Raw genomic sequence first — 19,385 nt, 5'->3', positions numbered from 1 at the left:
CAGTAAAAACTGGGAAGCCAATTTATGGCTGACTATTGATTAGAGTGAAGTTTTAATCCTTGAAGATGCTACCATAACTTAAATCTACTGGGAAGTAAAATTTTGTTCTTTTTAATTAAAAAAAACAAAAACAACAAAAAAAAAACTTTCACTTTGTTTTGCACTTTCTCACGAGATGGCCCCACTTCCTGGTTGAGGATTTATAATATAGAAGCTGGATTCTCTTTCCTGAGGAAAAGAGGATGGGCAGACTAGAAAAATGCGTCCAACTGAAGCCAAAATGTCTTTCTCTCCTGCCTCAGCTACGAGGGGATCCAGACTCCGTAGACGCTGGCAGGGATTCATTTTGTTAGGAAGTTGGGTTTGGCTTTGGCAGTGACTGGTAGGTGGGAAGGAGAACTAGAGAAATCCAGAGCGTAGATTCTCCTATAAAATGCAGCAACAGATGAGAGATTCCTTTCAATATCAGCTGACTATGCAGTTCTGAACTCCTACCCCCACTTTCCAGCCAAACAGGATCTGGCTGCTATGCATACTTGCCTACTGTGGGAAATGGAAAAGCTTGGAATTTTCATTTTGGCTGTTTCCTGAAACCTCGTCTTACATGTTCCTTTCTGACATATGACCGGAAAAATTGACATAATTGTTTTAAACCTGGAAAATTCTCTATTCTCTTACTTTACCTCCAAAACAATTAGGCTCAAGAACTATCAACTTTTTTCCCTGACTAAAAAGGATCCAATGTCCTCTTCTTCTCTCTTCTGTTCATTGCTGCAACACTGGATGTCCTGAGATTTTGAAGGGAGGCCTGAGAAATGGCACAAAAGCCTGTGGTTAGGCAGGTATGCTGCTTTATGTCAGCATCTAGGAAGGTTACCCACATAGTGTGTGAGAGTGGAAAACATGGAGTAAAATATTTGTTTTATTTGCTGGAAGATTCCTCAGTTGTCCCATAGAGAGAGAGATACATCTAGTCATTTTTTTAGTTCACCGTGACCTAGACTGTCAATCTTAACTTCAGTTTTCTAGGTTTTGTTGGTATAACAGCCTCTAACAATTTTAAAACATTTTTGCATCTAAGCTAACACAGTACCGAATGGTTACATTAGACCTCTATTACTCTATTTACAAAAACAAACAAACAAAAACATGAAATACAGAAACAGAAGAAACAGGAAGTTGGGGGTGTACCTCTCTCATCCTTAAAGAATGGGCAGTCATAAACTGTAAGCTGATGTAATAGACCTCCTAGTGCTATACTGAAAATATGTTGACTATTACATCTGAAGTGAGAGTAGTCAAAACTTCTCCTACAGCACTGACAGTATTCAGTTCAACCATATTTACAATAATCTGAATTCTCTCTCTTAAAACTAGTTTTTGGCATGTTTTAATTTTTTTAAACATAAAGATGAATATCTCGGGCTTGATTTTACTAGGATCCTGTAGTCATGTATCGTTCACTTTTTCTTTTTTTTCCTTCCTCCATTCAGATGCAGAGTTTGCAAGGTGGTACAGAAGCCATGGCCCATTTGGACCAGTTGGAAGCTGATTATTATGATCTACAGCTTCAGTTGTACGAAGTGCAGTTTGAGATTTTGAAGTATGAAGAGCTGCTGCTGACAGCACAACTTGAAAGCATCAAAAGACTAGTATCAGGTACAGTACACATTTTATGTGCATAATCTGTGTTACCTAAGACAGTACTAATACTGAACTGTAAAACTTAGAATCAACCATTTTAGCATTCTTTAAATAAGTAAAGATTTAGGACTTTGAACATAAGTACAATTAAAATCAGTTGAAATCTGCATCGAGGAGAAGGAGGTAAATTTTTAAATCTGTATGTATTGCTTTGTCTCCTTAACTTCAATTGGAATCACATGCCTAACGTCTTATGCAATATTGGGAAAAATTAGGGCTGGAAAGGAAGGAATTATTTTCTAAGTGTTCTTGTGTACTGCAGGTTTGGCTAACTTACAGGAGTTGTTGCTCTCAAAATTTCTGAAATAATTGTTTAAGTGTAGCATGTGGCTGTCAAGGAGGTGTCAGGCAAATCAGAATCCTCTAGGTGAGCTTTTGACACATTATGAAGCATTTATGTTGCCCTTGTAACAGAGTTTAGATCAGGGACACACAAGCTGTGGTCCCTAGACCTGATGTAGCTCACTAATCATTTAAAACCAAGTCATAGAGATGGTGCAGGGAAATTTAGTGTGTGTGTGTCCAGCCTGGTCTTCTGAGTTTTCTTATGCTTATACTTTTACTCAGATGTTAGCTTTCTATGCTGGCTCAGTGCTAAAGGACTTGTGGGGGAAGTGTTCATCAGAAAAGTCACTGTAGAGCAGAAATTTTCAAATGTGCTCATATTGTGAGTTACATCTTGAGATACAGCACCTCATGGCACCTTTTCTCCCATTCACAGTAGTGTGGACTGCCTCTTCTCACATGTGTGATCCTATAACATCCTTATGGCAATTACTGTAATTGAGCCCATAGCGAAAGAGAGCTTAATACATTTTTAGCTGTCTTTTAATGAAATTTTGCAGTCAGCCTAGCCAGCTCTCTGCAGGCCGTGAGTAAGTGCTCAATAGACAATTCTTTGTTCACAGACTGCTTTACGATATGATTCTAGTTTTGATCCTGATGTTACTGCACAGTTTACTTTCATGCAGCTAATAGGGAACCTATCTAGTAAGAGAGACAAAGGAGGAAGAAATAGTTAAATCAATGTTCTTTGAATTAGTATTAGCAAAACTATAATGTTATGTTGACTTTTACATCTGGAAGGTTCACTGAGTAATTTGAAGGACCTTTGAGTTGAGGTACATTGTCACCGGTACTTGGATTCAGTTTGGATATTGAGATTATTCCACTATTACCAACTTTTCCACCAAAAGAACAGTGGACGTGCTGTAAAAGTAGTATACGTCACTTTTTGATCATGGTACACATGGGCAAGCTTTCAGATGATTACTGAATCCAAAAAATTCTTCATAGCTCACTGCTTAAGTTACCCCCAATTTTTTTAAGTTCTAAAAATATTCTTATTTCTCAATATTACACTTTTATGTTAAGCCTTTATCCAAAAAAGCATAAAGGGTTTGGCTGACTTTATTGAATGCAACAGTCTGTGTTAGGAGCTAGCATTTTTAAATAATGTACAGCAACACTACACACAGGTTAGGACAGAATACTGAAAGAATACTTGGTCCTGTTGAAATTATGGGGAAGTTTTAGTTAGGCAGAATGAAACTATCTATTTGGAATTTATCCAGCAGAACTAGTGCAGTTACTCTTGTGAAAAATACCATAGGACTTTTAAATAGTCACATGTGGTCAAGACCATCCTGCATCTCCTCTGAAACGTGGCATCTCTCAAAGTACAGTGGCCTCTAGCACACACGATTTACTACTGACTCAGAGAGAAAAATGCTATTTATTGGATCATCAATCCTACTTTCTTTATGGTTATGGTCAGAAAAGTAGCAGCCTTCTTATAGAACAGATCTATGACGCACATTTTAATAACCATTGTAAGCTGGAACTACTTTTTACTCCTGGTAGCTACATTCACTCTGTAGTGCTCTGAGAATGCAGTTGGATTCTGTTCTGATTTCTGAATCATCAGTAGAATTAATTCTGGCTGACAGTCTTTTATTGGTAATGCTAGAGCCAGAAAAAACACAACTTTACTTCAAAATCCTAGCTTGAATGTCCAGGTTGGTAGTTAGGGAGGGGAAAAAACATTGTTTTCTTTGTAAATGGAATACAGTTGCTCTGGTAGCTATTGAGACAGTAAACGGGATGGTGGTTTTTAGAGTTACCAACAGAAGATCTGTACTTGAATTCACAATTTGTAAATTAAGGCTTTTAAAGGGACAACATACCCAAACAGGCCAGCTTCATCTCTGCTGAAGGATTTGTGGTGGATGGAATGTCATCAATAGATAATGTGACAGTTGGCTGCTGGCTTAGTATTTTAATTTATCTGGCAAGTCTGAATGTTGTGGGACTAAACAAAAAAGGAATTATTTTAATTTGCATATTTTTCATGTTCTAGTTATAAGAGAGGTTCAGTACTTACCAACCTCACAGACACGTTTTAAAGGTCAAAAAGAATAGTTTGTTTTTCTGATGAAAGACACAATAGAATTGCAAGAGTTTTCTTTAAAATATTTGTACATTTGCAGGTCCCCTTTCATGTCCCAGTTTTAACATGGAAATGCTTGTTAAAGATATAATTGAGTAGGGTAGATTTGATTTAAATCAAATTGATTTAAATCCTGATTTAAATAACTAGTCAGGAAGACTCGATTTAATCATGGATTTTTACATAAAAGTGCATTCTTGTTGGTTGTTATAACCTTAATACCTATTCTTCACAACTCAGAGATAGACGTAGGTTTCATTTTTAGAAAGTACACACTATACATTTTTAAGTGATTTATTTTGAAAACTTTTCAGATTAGTTTTACAGCTATATCAGAAAATGAATGATTGTTTGGGTATTTCATTTACCAAAGGTAATTGAAGCAGATATTTCTGAAGTCATTGGGAGGTGAACTATCTCCGGTTCAACAGGTTAATCATTAATATTTGGAGGATTTTCTTGCCATGCTGTATTAGGAGGAGAACATCACCAGACAGACATTTAAATTGTTTTATTTAACTAAAACAGCAACATTATGTATTCTGGATTTTTTTCTTGAACAGCAAACATATAATAAATATTTTAACAAAACAAGCATATGAATTTCTGAATTTAGTTTAACATTCAAGTTTTTTAAAATCAGGTTTGTTTTTGTTAAAATTATTTTTAACTAAAATATTTAAATGAAATATTTTAAAAAAATAAAAAATCAACTGTCAGCCAGGTCAACATGAGAAACCTAAAATATTGGCTTCTGCAGCTAACTGTCGTCTTCACCTTCATTTTCCTGTTCATTATCTGGAAAAGAAAAACAAGCTTTCCTGCTTTTTCAGGTCCCAAATGATTTCTTAATTTGGAATGAATTAGTCCAAAGGAAGAAAATATTCTTTCTACACCAGCAGAAGAAGCTATTGCTGTTAAAAGTGAGATTATCACTTCAATAGTCTCTGAATCCAAGCACTTAAGTGACTTCCACCAGTTCACTTGTGTGACTTTCTTTAAAACATCTTCAGCAAATATATATTTCTTGAATGGTTCACCCTTAGCTCTGAAGTTTATTATAGTTGGTATTATGGAGGGATGATTGCTGGATGTCCATGTCATAGCCAACTCTTCTTCTTCAGTAGTTAAGGTTTGACCGTGGTATTGAGAATATTTGCAAGAAAATGAGCTGGAGATAGTGCTTGTCCCATTCATTTTTTTAATGCTTGTAATTTAAGTCTGTAATTTCATATTTCTCTTTTTAAGATCTCACTCAGTTCCTTCCAAATTTCAACAGCGTCAGCAATAAAACAAAACCTGCATTTTGTTCATGGCTACAGAAATAGGCTTCAGGGTACTCAGCATGTGTTCAACACTTCTCTTAAGCCCAATGTTGAGAACTTTGGCTGTGACAGTGCCATCTATTTTTTCATGATTTTGTTCACAAACTGTCATCAGATTAGACCAGTTCTTGATATAGTGCTCAAAACAGTCCACTACTGAGTTCCATTGCACGTCTTGTGGGAGAGTTAGCTTGGTTCCTCCCACTTTTTTCAGAGCAGCTGCTGCAAAGTGGTTGTTACGGAAGTATTTTGCAATTTCAACAACATTAGCCTTTATTTCTGAAGTCTTTGGCTAGGAGGTGCATCAAACGAGCACGGCAACCGTATGATATTAGCTTGGGACTCTCTTCTAAATAATTTCTTCTCATCTTGGATACATTTGCAGCATTGTCTGTGACCAAGCTGCATAGTAGACATTTGAATTATTTTTCAGTTTTTTTTATAGCTTTTATTGCTACTTCTTGTAAGCATTCTGTTGTGTGTGCATTTTCTGATGTATCAATTGTTTCTGTAAGGAAGACATTCCCTTCTTCTGTTGTCACACAAGCACATACAACAGGATCATTGTGGACATCGCTCCATCCATCAAGACTCGTGTTAACAATTTTATCCTCTAGACCTTTTGCACACTGCTCAATTTCTCTTTCATACACTTTATCCAGCAATTTGCCTGTGACATCTGCTCTGTTGGGTGGACTGTATCCTGGTCTTAATGACTGAACCATGTTAATGAAGTGTGGGTTCTCAATCATACGGAAAGGAGAGTTTGTTGCATAAACAAACCGGCCAGTTTTTTCATCCATTACCTCTTTTTGTAATCTGCTGGTTCTTATCACAAACTTATCTATGGTTGTTTCTCTTTTTGCTACAGGTGATATACTGTGGCTATGTGACATACATCATGTGACTGAAACACTATCATTGGCAGATAACTCTGAAACTATAGAAAATGATGGTGATCTTGAAGGTGGATAATCTTCAGAATCCTGTATGTTGAGGATGGATTCTCCTAAACAAAATAAGTCAATGCAGTTATTTAATTATCATACTGCTCATTTAGTATTACTCATTGCATTCACTGACACTCAGTACTACTTAAAAGGTGAAATGGTAAAAGGAAGATCTGCCTATTTCAGCTATTTATTTTTATCACAACTGCATCTAACATGATAGTACCATAGAGTAACAACTATATTGTTTGCTCAAACATGAGAATTCAAGAATAGTCCAGAAGGAAGAGAGGCAGTCCATGAACTATTGGAACTCATTTACAAAACTTTTCTTAAACATTACTTGAATATATTGTCTTATACTATAGAATTAGACTTTATAATCCCTATTCCATGATGAGATATCTTTGAGCTATAATGTATCTTTAGATAGGTTTTTTCCTCAAAAAGCATTTGATCAAAAAAATCTGATTTTTTTTTATTTTTATTGTTTAAATAATTGATTTTTATCCACCCTGTAATTGAGTCTGTCAGTTAATTTGTAAAATCCTATTTTACAACTCGGCCTCATTTTGGAATGAAACCTGCACGCAGAATTCTCTCTTTGATAGCTGCTTAAGAAAATACAGTTTTAGGTGAATCAGACATAAAATTTTGCAGGCTGATGTTTCATAAAGTGGTCCAGTGACATGTATAGCTAAATTTTTTTGTTGAATTTTGTTCTAAGTGAGTGCTAGTTTCAATGACTAGTGTTGGGTTTTGTTGTACATTGTTTTGATTTTAGAGTTATGAAGTTCTGTCCTTACTTGCTAGAATCACTGTCGTCTTCTGAGTTGCTGTTTGTTAGAGGGGGGATATAGTCAGCACCAGGGGACAGAAGATGCTACATGCAGATAACACAGTAAATGGCTGCTGCTTTTAAGATGGGTAGCCTCAGAGAAGGGAGGAGGGAAGCCCTTGCCCCAGAAGAATCCTTCAGCTGGGTAAGAGGAAGTTAGAGTTATATGCAACCAGAGTAGCAGCTTTCCTGAGAGGTGGCTGATTGCAGGAGAAATAAGAAGAGAGTGTTTCTAGGTCAGGGACAGGCAAACTTTTTGGCCTGAGGGCCGCATCAGGTTTCAGAAATTGTATGGAGGGCCGGTTAGGGGAGGCTGTGCCTCCGCAAACAGCCAGGCATGGCCGGACCCCTGCCCCATCCAACCACCCCTTCTCCCTGTCCCCTGACTGCCCCCCACTGCCCCATCCAATCCTTCCTGACTCCCGCCCCCATTCAACCCCCCTGTTCCCCGCCCTCTGACCGCCCCGAACTCCCCTGCCCTCTATCCAACACCGCTGCTCTCTGCCCCCTTACCACGCTGCCTGGAGCACCCGTGGCTGGCGGTGCTACAGTTGTGCCGCTCGGCTGGAGCCAGCCACACATGCGTAGCACAGAGCACCAGGTCAGACTGGGCTCTGCAGTGGCGCTGCTCCAGGAGCTCGCAGCCCCACCGCCCAGAGCATTGCACCAGCAGCGCAGTGAGCTGAGGCTGTGGGGGAGGGGGAACAGCAGGAGAAGGGCCAGGGGCTAGCCTCCCAGGAGCTCAGGGGCCGGGCAGGAGGGTCCTGCAGGCCGTAGTTTGCCCACCTCTGTTCTAGGTGCTTAGGGCTGGGCAACTGGCAATAAGGTCAGCACTAAGTGTTCACTGTCCTTCTTGTTTGAGCCACCTTCACTGAACTCCCCTCCTGGTAGCATCCTTTGACCTGCCTGCAGCAGAGGATATAGAGGGGTTTAGAAGGCCTTTGTGTCTCCCTTACCCAGGCATTCACAGTGAAGGATTCATCACCTTTATTCTTTTTTTTTTTTCTTGGTAAGAGATTAGAGGTCAAATGTTCACAATGACACTCATTACAGCATTTGAATTCATTAGTGCTCCACTGTAGGCAAGAGAGACTATAGTGTGAAATACAAATTTAAAAATGATAGGTTGTGATAAAACCTTTGATAATGTCATTGTCCTCTTAAGTGTGGTGTCTTCAAGGTAAGCCTAACAGAGGTACTCACCCTGCCTCCAATGAGCAGAAGCTATGTGACTACGAGCCCAGAAACCTCCTGATGGGAGGAATCTTGGGATCATCATGTTGTCTAATTTCTTTTTCATCGTATATATATGAGATATCTGAAGAAGAGTCACACAACGAAAACCTTAGGAAGTGGCGATATAGCTTGAACTTTACAGTGGAGATCACATGGGATGACTGTGCAGCATAAACTCTCCCCTCATGTTAGTTAAGTTCAAACACTGTCAGGGGCATAGTGTTGAGGTGACATGGGGTTATGTTTCCTTCACAAATTCCTGCTGACAGTTATTCTTAGAGTGGTATGTGAGCCAATAAAAATAACAGGAGGTACATAACTGATGTGGATTTTTATGTTTTAGCTAAACTGTAGAGCCTTAGGAGGTTGTGCCACTTTAACACCTTGGCACTCAACTGTCATTTTTGTCAAGACCAGCTCTTCCTGCGCATTGTCTAATGCAGGGTTTAATGTTAAAAAACAAAACAAACAAAACCCACCAACTTAGTGGTTTATGTCAATCACATACACTGATTTGACTTCTTTTATTGCTGACATTTTATAAACAGAGAAGAGAGATGAAGTGGTGTATTACGATACTTATGAAAGTATGGAAGCCATGCTTGAAAAAGAAGATATGGCAACATCTATACACTTACAAAGAGAAGAGCTGCAGAAGTTGCAACAGAAAATCCGCCAGCTGGAAGCAAGGCGTGGACGCATTTCAGCCAAGAAAGCCTACCTCAGAAATAAAAAGGTAATATTAAATTGTACAATTCTTCTCTAACAGAGACTTCCCTTTTTAGTAAAACCACAGAGGCATCCAGTCTTGGATGGGAGCCCACACAGGGAGACTCAACACCCAATAAACTGGGTTTCTTCAGGAACAGTAGCTGCACATAAGTATTCTGGGATAAGGGATATAAGATTCCAAGTTTTTAATGCTTCTTAAAATTATGGAGGTATCCGTTATAGTTCCACAGTGAAGGCTGAGGAGTTTTGTAACAGTTCAACCTCGTTCTGTAACCCACAATTACAACACTTATTCTTTGAGCGCACATTTCATTTTTAGATAATTTATAAATCAGTCTGTTAAAAATGGGTCCTTTAATAATTGTTTTAGTCTCTAGTAATCTTAATAATGGAAAAACACTCTTCAGACTTCCAATATAATCAAAATGTCCTAAAACTTTTTTTTTTGAAGAAGTTTTTGTTAGAGTTAAAAATATTTATTTCTTAGTGAGTTTGTTTATTTTGGTAGCTGCTGCTGTTCTTCACAACTGAAAGTTTCTCTTTTAGTAGAGGTTAATGTTCTTCTACAGAGGATTCCACCAAGAATTGTCCTCTTAAAATAGCTGTTGTTCACTATTCAGTGGAACATTCAGCCCACAGTTAAGATGCCCTTCTCAAAATGGCTTCCATCTCTGGTTGTTCTTAGTGGGATGGGGACCACAGGCTGTCCTTAGCAAAGATGGTCACTGTCTTCATTCACCTGCTGCTCAGTCATCCTCTCTTCTTTGTAACAGGATAGGGGCCACCATCTTTCCTTTGGGCAGCTTGCTTTCAGTCCCATTAGAAGTGTGGAAATTCACAATTTAGAGCACTGAAATAACTTTAACTCTGCCCTATAGTGACGCCATGTAATGTTACGATTAGGGCATTTCATGGTTTGGGTTCCCAGATTAGGTTAAATTGACTTTTAAAGAAAAATTAGGTTTTTTCCTGCCAATTCAAAACAAGTCAGAAGACTTAAGTAGAGAAGCAACAGTTTTTCATGGAACTTTAATTTGTAATCAATATGTGAAGAGATTTAAGTTACAGTATGGATTATCTCTTTAATATTGATGATCTATCCTGAAAGATTAACAATTGTGATTCATGCGCAGAATTGTTGCAAATATGGATTATGTTTTCAAGTCATATGTTAGATTTTGGTAAATGCATATTCATTCGTTTCTCTGAAAGACTTGTTTGTAGTTCCCTTAAAGCCCATGCAATTTTATGAACATGCATTATTTGAGTGAATATATTAATGAAAATAAAACATCACAGAACTAGAGATAGTCCTGAGTTTTTTCATCCATTGCTGTGTACTAAATTTGAAAAACAGCTGAAGAGTTAATACAGTCACCAAGCAGTTATCTTTATACTAGCTAACTTTATACTTTTTTTTTTTTTGTACTGACTGCTTTTCGGTCACCACTGTCTCACCTATCTCACTCAAGATTGCATGGGAAAGAACACAAACAGAAAAATAATGTACAGAAATTTTCCCTTGTTACTTAATCATGGGAAATAGTTAGTTCAGTCACCGAGTTCACTTGTTTGGAATCTTGTTTTGGTGCCTTTTTAATGTGCCTTACTCTTCAGCCAGTAAAGAAAACACATGCAGAATAATATGTATTTAAATTTGCAGGGTTGACCAAAGATTCTATTTTTATGCAGAAAGGACAGGGGATTTCAGTAATCCTGTGCCATTAGGCAGCAAGTTTTAGGGGAAGAAGATACTTAGGCAGTTCAAGATGAGTATCTAGGTCAAAGCATTGTTTACTGTAGTTGCTCAAACTAATTTTAAATTCCATTACTGACCTCATCTCTGATTCCATGCCCTGTTAAACCTCCTAGTAATTATTTGAAGGAGAAAACATCCTGTGGCTTTGACTCTCACGTTAAGTAAGCGCTATCGGTCTTGGAGTACCATTGAGTTATTCTTGCCAGTGGTGGTATTAACATTTACCTGTAGTTCCATAGTTGTACAGAGTGCACAAGTCTGTAAGAAGAAAAGGTCTCCATGCTGAGAAGTTACTCTAAATTAAACTTACAGAACAATACTGCAGGATGTGGGGTGACAGTAGAATCAGATGGTCTGAGGTGAGAACATTAGTGATTGAAGGCTAAGTGAAAAAAGTGAATTTTGAGGAGGGATTTGGAGGTTACTTGGTTGATCTCTCCATTCTTGAGTCTCTCCTTTAAATTTATCATGGAGTTCCAGGGAGAATAGACTCACTATTCAAAATACATTCCCATTCATTAAGAGCTTAATTTAGCAAAGCATTTAAGTTTCTTTCCTCACTTGAGGCCTTAGAACCTATGCAGTTGCTGCCACCTCCTCCCCCTTCCCGCCGCAAACCACAGAAAACAAGCTGTATGTTAGATGGCTATGCCACAAGGTTCTGCTGTAGCAGGAACTTCAGAGCAGTCTATCTCTTGCTACGGTATAGATTTTTGGGTGTTAGGGTTCTCTGTAGCCAGCTCCCTCTTTCAGACTAAAATCCTGAATAGGAGAAGACTAGGATTGCATCTCTCTCACTAGCTCCTGCTTGCGTTTTTTTTGCAGGAGATATAGCTAATCTAATCATCCAAGAAATTGAAAACCTCTCTCGGAAAAATTAAAATATAGTGATGTAATATAAATCCTTTTTATTCATAAAGTTCTGACATCAAAAATACAGAAACATAAAATGAAGTGTAATGTACAATTGATAATGCACATTGTACCTGACAATTGGTAATAGTGTAAGATCATTCTCAGAACTTATACTTCATGTTCTTCTTCCTGTTTTGTTAACAATGTCAAATCATAGCACCATTGTAACAAACCTTATAAAGTAAGAAACTATTACAATTTAAAATCAATAAGGAAACACCTTATCTTTCATTAATAGTGGAGCTGCTACACAGTACATGGAGCATGTGTTTTGAGACACTTTTTAGATGCCACTGATGCAGAATTGCTTAGAGTAGGGTGAAAAAGTAACTAAAACATTATAGCTTGATAAAAGCCTCATATCTTAAGTTGACTACACCATCTTATCCTTGTAAAACTTAAATTAGTTTCACAGGTGGTCTTTTTTCTCCATAGTCAGTCATTTTTCCAGTGCTGTTACTTCTCCCTTCTCTCAATCCAGGTGAGGTGGTTCTTCATAAACTAGTTCTTAATAGGTAATGTAGTGTAAAAGGAGTTGTCTATTTTCCATTTTTCTTTAACATCCAGCTCTGGATTCTGCCTGCAAATGTAGCTGTATTGTTATCCCACTGCTCTGACCCTAACCCTAACCCCTTGAGGAATTCCACCATGATTTCAACAATTTCCATCCCACCATCAACCTCAGCCTAGACCAGTCCACACAAGCGGTCCATTTCCTGGACACTACCGTACTAATAAGTGATGGTCACGTAAACACCACCCTATACCGGAAACCTACTAACCGCTATACTTACCTACATGCCTCCAGCTTCCATCCAGGACACACCACACGCTCCATTGTCCACAGCCAAGCTCTAAGATACAACCGCATTTGCTCCAATCCCGCAGGCAGAGGTGTTGTAGGAGTTTGTCTCTGTCAAGCATTCTTAAAACTACATTACCCACCTGCTGAAGTGAAAAAACAGATCCAGAAGAGTACCCAGAAGTCACCTACCAAGGGACAGGCCCAACAAAGAAAATAACAGAACGCCACTAGCTGTCACCTTCAGCCCCCAAATAAAACCTCTCCAGCGCATCATCAAAGATTTACAGCCTATCCTGAAAAATGATCCCTCACTCTCACAGATCTTGGGAGACAGACCAGTCCTCGCTTACAGACAGCCCCCCAACCTGAAGCAAATACTCTCCAGCAACCACACCCCACACAAGAAAAACACTAACCCAGGAACCTATCCTTGCAACAAAACCTGATGCCAGCTCTGTCCACATATTAATTCAAGTGACACCATCCTAGGACCTAATCACATTAGTCACGCCATCAGGGGCTCGTTCATCTGCAAATCTACCAATGTGATATATGTCATCGTATGCCAACAATGCCCCCCTGCCATGTACACTGGCCAAACCGGACAGTCTCTACACAAAAGAATAAATGGACACAAATCTGACATCAGGAATCATAACATTCAAAAACCGGTAGGAGAACACTTCAGTCTCTCTGGCCACTCAGTAAAAGATTTAAGGGTGGCAATTTTGCAACAGAAAAGCTTCAAAAACAGACTCCAGCGAGAAACTGCTGAGCTTGAATTTATATAAAAACAAATACCATTAACTTGGGTTTGAATAGAGACTGGGAGTGGCTGGGTCATTACACATATTGAATCTATTTCCCTAAAGTTAAGTATCCTCACACCTTCTTGTCAACTGTCTAAATGGGCCATCTTGATTATCACTACAAAAGTTTTTTTTTTTTCTCCTGCTGATAATAGCTCATCTTAACTAATTAGCCTCTCACAGTTTGTATGGCAACTTCCACCTTCTCTGTATGTATAGATATTTCTTCTTACTATATGGTCCATTCTGTGCATCCGATGAAGTAGGCTGTAGCCCATGAAAGCTTATGCTCTAATAAATTTGTTAGTCTCTAAGGTTCCACAAGTACTCCTGTTCTTTTTTTTAGTATAGGATTAGTTATTCTTCGATTAGTGTCCATATGGCTGTTCCACATCAGGTGCGCATTTGCCTCTTGAGCCCTTAATTGGAGATTTTCAGTTAGCAGTGTATGTTTGGCCTGTGCATGCTCCCTGTGCATCTTCGTGCTGGGTATCAAGGCCATATTAGGCATGCATGGGCAAACTGCCCCCTGTTCCTTCTCAACCATCTTGGCCTGAGACGGAGCCATAGCGTGTCTGCCTTGAGTGTGCTTTGGCTTTTTTTCTAATATTAGTTTTTATAGTTGTTTGTTTTACTCCTCTTTCCCCTCAGGGAGATTGATTTCCCCACCCCCGGCAGGGCATCCCTGGCTCTCCAGGTTTCAAATGTTGCTTCTTCTGCCAAGAGGAAAAACAAGAAGATTAAACTCAGAAGACTGCTAACGATGGCCAGCTTCTGAGTCAAGTCAGGAAACGCCCCTACCCCATACCTGTTCCAGACGGATCCAGCACTCCTCCTGCGTCAGCACAGGCTTCCCCTAAGAAAGGGAAGACTTCCAAAAAGAGGAGTGCAGACTCTCACCTGAGGGAGACAGCTCTGAAAAGGTCTAGGTCCCCAGGGAGATCTGTGGTCTCTGAAACCTCAACCTTTCAACTCAACCCCATGCGGTTGAACTGAAGGACTCCTCCTCCCGTACTGGTCGGGCTGTAAAGTCCCAGAGCACGAAATAGAGAGACATCTCCAACAGGGCCTTGGTACTCTCTACCAGCAAGGAGAGCAAGCATAGACACTAGGGGCTGGTGATATTGAGTTGACACAGCTGTCAGTACCTGTGTGTTCAGCCCAGCCATTGGTACCCATGCATGCAGCACTCTTGGCACCAAGCAAGCAGTGGTGCCACCCACCATTGGCTTTGGCTACTATGTCAGTGCCAATGCCCTACTTGATAGCACAAGAGTTAGGATCTACTAAGGACCTCTCAATAACAACCAAAGTCCCCACTCCTCATGGGTACTGATCATCTCTTGGTACTGAGACCGTGATCTACAGACTACTGTTCTCCAGTACTGCAGGATTCTCCACCATTTTTGGTGGGTGCTCTCTCTTTGGATCAGATAGAGGAGGATAAAAGAGACTTCCAGTTGGTCTCCTCTGTTTCTGTTCAGACATATCCAACATATCCCTTCAACAACCCATTCTCTGAAAGATATAGGGAAGATCGAGATCATTATCAAAGATGGTGGTCCCTCATGCCACTCCCACTTATGTATGCCCCCAATGTCCATACTTGGACCTCTGAACTGCCTATCAACAATTTGCCAGACAACAGGTGTTGCATAGGAAGGCAAGAGTTGTACAGCCCTCTCCTCCCCAGCCAGCCCTCCCATAGCAGATGTTTGAGGTTCAGGAAGCTAGGGTAGATAAGGAGGTCACCCCTCAAACATCTGGTTATGCCTTTGCCACGATCCATGGCTCATGATTTTTGACAATATCAAGACCTCATAAAGAAGACAGCTGACACTCTTCAAATTCCTCTTGAAGAGGTCAATGATTCACAGCACAAACTGTTGGATATCTTGTAGTCAGTAACCCCTCCAGGGTGGCGTTACCCATCAATAAGGCACTTGTAAATCTGGCTAAGCTTGGTGGCAGACAGTTGCCACTGTTCCAGCCATGTGGAAATAGGCAAATAAGAAGTATTATGTTCTCCCTATGGATTCTTATTTCTTGCTCTCCCGCCCTCCACCTAACTCCCAGATGGTGGAAGTGGTGAAAAAATGGGGTAGGGAGCACTTCTCTAAGTCTACCCCATATGATAAGGACCAGAAAAGGCAGGATCTCTTTGGGTGAAAGGCCTCTTTGTCAGCAACCCTGCATTTCAGGATTGCGAATTGTCAGGTGGTCATGGCCAAATATAATTTTACACATTATAATGGATTCGCAGTTTTTATTGAACTTCTGCCACAAGAACATAGGGAGCAATTCCAGTCCATCATCTGAGGGCCACTTTGTGGCCAGACCTGCCTGTCAAGCATGCTGGTGTGCTGCAGACACTGCTGCCAGGTCCATCTCCACAGCGGTGTTTATGACCAGGGCATCATGGCTCCATATAATGGGGTTTCTGAAAGAAGTACAGATTGCTGTCGAGGATCTCGCCTTCGGTTGTAAACTGTTCTTGGAAACCATGGATGAGTCCTTGTGCACTCTAAAGGACTCTAGGGCTGCTTTATGATCCCTGGGTATACATACACCTACAAATAAGAAAAAGTTTAGTAGATCACAAACTTCCCAGAGATCACATCCCATTCAGTGTTCAAGGTGCCATAGATTCACTAAACCCCCTGCTAGAAAGAGACATAGATTTCAGAGAAAGACCAGAGAGAGCCATTTTGAAGCAACAGTTTTAAGGGATTGGTTGATGGTTCAAATCCTCCTGCACCTCGGATTTACAGCTGCGCCCATGAGCCCACCTTCCCCGTTTTGGAGATCACCTTGCCTATTTCCAACATGCTTGGAGGTGGATCACTACAGACAAGTAAGTCATTTGTTAGTGCTGGAAATGACCCACCTTGATTATCATGCGCATTATAAAGAGAGGTTTCAGAGTAACAGCCGTGTTAGTCTGTATTCGTAAAAAGAAAAAAGAAAAGGAGTACTTGTGGCACCTTAGAGACTAAATAAATAAACAAATAAACTGGTTAGTCTCTAAGGTGCCACAAGTACTCCTTTTCTTTTTTCTTATTATAAAGAGAGGTTTCAAAGAGGGATGGGCTATTACCAGCAGGAGAGTGAGTTTGTATGTGTGTCTGTGGGGGGGCGGGGGGAAGGGTGAGAAAACCTGGATTTGTGCTGGAAATGGCCCTTCCTTGATGATCACTTTAGATAAGCTGTTACGAGCAGGACAGTGGGGTGGGAGGAAGTTTTGTTTCATGGTCTCTGTGTGTATGTAATGTCTTCTGCAGTTTCCACAATATGCTATGCATCCGATGAAGTGAGCTGTAGCTCACGAAAGCTCATGCTCAAATAAACTGGTTAGTCTCTAAGGTGCCACAAGTACTCCTTTTCTTTTTTCTTTTTGCGAATACAGACTAACACGGCTGTTACTCTGAAACCTGTCAATATAGGTAGTGTGGCCATCTCTACCTATAACAACATTGTTATGGAGTACAAACCCATGCAAGACAATTTTTTTAATGCACTGTATTTAAATATGAATGCAAAGTACAATGGAAGTTACAAAATCAACATGTGTGTTCATTTCTGCTAGTATTAATCAAGTAGTTTTATCAAGTGACAAAGGTTGAAAGGGTTGACCAGATTTTTGTTAGAAAAAGTGAAGATAATTTGTAAACTTGACGGTTTTCTGTTTTCTTTGTTTTGTTTTTGTTTTTAAGAAAGAGAAGCACAATTTGATATCACTGTAGAAATTAGCCCACTGATTTAAAGAGAGAGAACCTGTTACTATAGAATCCATAAAAAAAGCCTCCTCTTTGCAGCTATTCCCATATGTTTTCTGAAACAAAGCCGTAAAATGCAAATAGCATGCATCTTTAGCTAAGTCTCCATGATCTATGAATGTCTAATTTCTAAATTAAAGAGCATCGGAACAAGACTTTGATTTCTTACATTGATACCATCCTTTATTTTCGCATCTTAACTTTAAGCATTCCTATTTTAATTAGCATATAATCAGCACTTCTTACAACCAAAGAAAGGGCAACTGTACTAAAAATAAAAGTTAAACATTTAGTCATCTTTTCATGTTTGTGTCTCTTATCTTAGACCTTGAATTTCTCTCTCTCTCTCTCTCTCTCTTTTTTTTTTCTCAAGGCTTTATTTAAATTTAATAACTTTTAAAATTGGGGTAAAGGGAAGTGGATAATTTGTAAATTCAGTCCTGCTCAAGTAACATCAGAGCAACATTCTAATGAGCATCTCAAATTTTAAAGGTCTTATTTTAATAGTTCCAAATCAGAGTTTTTATTTAGATATAAAAGAAATAAGAGACCTAAAATATTAGAATGGGTCATTTCTTGATTACTAGAAAGTGAAATCACTATAGGTTTTGTGCTAATTGTTTACTTGCCTAACTCATTAGAAACATCTTTCATTTTTGTTGTTTCAAATTTTTCTTTATTGTCAACTCTTAAGTGAAACTCCTTTTTTGGTACATTTGTCTGAGGAATTATCTGTAAGTATAGTAACCTTTGTCATTTTCTTTCTCTAATTTCTCCCCACCATACTAGTCACAATTTAAAATATATTAGCTTAGAAATGCAGTACCTTGCCCAAAACATTACAATAATCTTTTAACCAAGGTAATAGGTTAGAGAGAGAACAAAACAGAGATAAACTAACATTAAAAAAGTCTCAGCTTTTATCACATTCTAAATTTATTATTGTAGTCTGCAAAGTTTAGTTTATAGGAAGCTTTTGCTGCCTAGTGCCTTTATTATCAGGCAGTTCGTGACCAATTAAATGATTAAAAAATGAAAGTGTTAGTATTTACCAATAGCAATTGCTATAGCTAAAGTTGAGAAGGGTATTCCATTATAAACCTACATTCTTCTTTGAGTATTTCCTGCATGCATTTCCATGTGGGTGTCTGCTCTTTGAAATTTTCCAGATAACATTGCCAGTTGAGGCTGGATACAAACTCTGCCTACCTCTGTGCCCAGCACTATCCCCACTGGTCCTCTTTGAGGAGAATGTAGCATTTTCCCTTTATTTCTGTTGTAAAGGATTTCCCTTTCTTCTTAAAGTTCAAGAGTTACTGTTAAGCTTCTGTCATATTTTTGGTCTCCATTAGACATTTTGATTTCTTTGTTTTCTTGACTTAATTGAGCCTTCTTATCACCACTGTAGGTGTCTGTTGATTTATGGCTTAGGTCAAATCAAGTGTCTTTGATGATGCTTGCGATGGTGCCTTGTCTATAATGGATAAGCATACCCAGTGCCCCTTCCCTCTTAGGGAGGGGCATGCTTGTAATCAGTGCTCCATATGGAGCATAATCCAACTGAAGTTTGGCCAAGTTTACAATATTGTGAGAACTTCCTGTAACTAATGTGAGGTAACTGTGTGTGTGTGTAATGTAACACAGTAAGTGTAATGGCTAAAGAGCCAGTTTTCATCAGTTCTTTAAATTAGACATGTCAGAAATGACTCTTAGAAAATAAGGTGCAAGTGCAGAAATGTAGATACAATAGCATCCATGTTCTGTGTGCAGTCACCAATTGCACATTGAAATTAGGAATTTGCACTTGCGAGTTGCCAGTTGTCTAGCTGAATACATAATTATCTAATTTTGCTTGAATGTTAGCCATCATTGCTCATGTCAATTTAAAATGGAGTTGCCTGAGCAGTTGTGCACTCTCAACTCTGAAAAAATCAGTGAGTTGTGCTACATCTGTAATGGTGTTAGACTTGGCTAGTGGCTGCTACCTATATATGCTCTGGGGGTAGTCAACACAGTTGTTTAGGTTTTGTGTGTTTATTCAAAAGTTAAATTAGATTGTTTAAGCAGTCATCATATAATTTACTTTT

The 19,385-nt window shown here is 39.1% G+C and overlaps 1 protein-coding gene across 1 annotated transcript in view; it reads left to right on the top strand.

Moving 5' to 3' along the window:
- Window positions 1-19,385, top strand: part of JMY (junction mediating and regulatory protein, p53 cofactor) — a 127,078-nt gene that overhangs the window by 76,135 nt on the left and 31,558 nt on the right. Inside the window, exons 5-6 of the mRNA XM_074952671.1 lie at window positions 1,494-1,659; window positions 9,051-9,238. Coding sequence (XP_074808772.1) covers window positions 1,494-1,659; window positions 9,051-9,238 — 354 coding nt within the window. The remainder of the gene's footprint in view (window positions 1-1,493; window positions 1,660-9,050; window positions 9,239-19,385) is intronic.

Source organism: Natator depressus, chromosome 5, assembly GCF_965152275.1.
Source record: "Natator depressus isolate rNatDep1 chromosome 5, rNatDep2.hap1, whole genome shotgun sequence".
Classification (NCBI taxonomy): domain Eukaryota; kingdom Metazoa; phylum Chordata; order Testudines; family Cheloniidae; genus Natator; species Natator depressus.
Note: the sequence above shows the minus strand (reverse complement) of the source record. Positions and strands in the feature narration are given on the sequence as shown.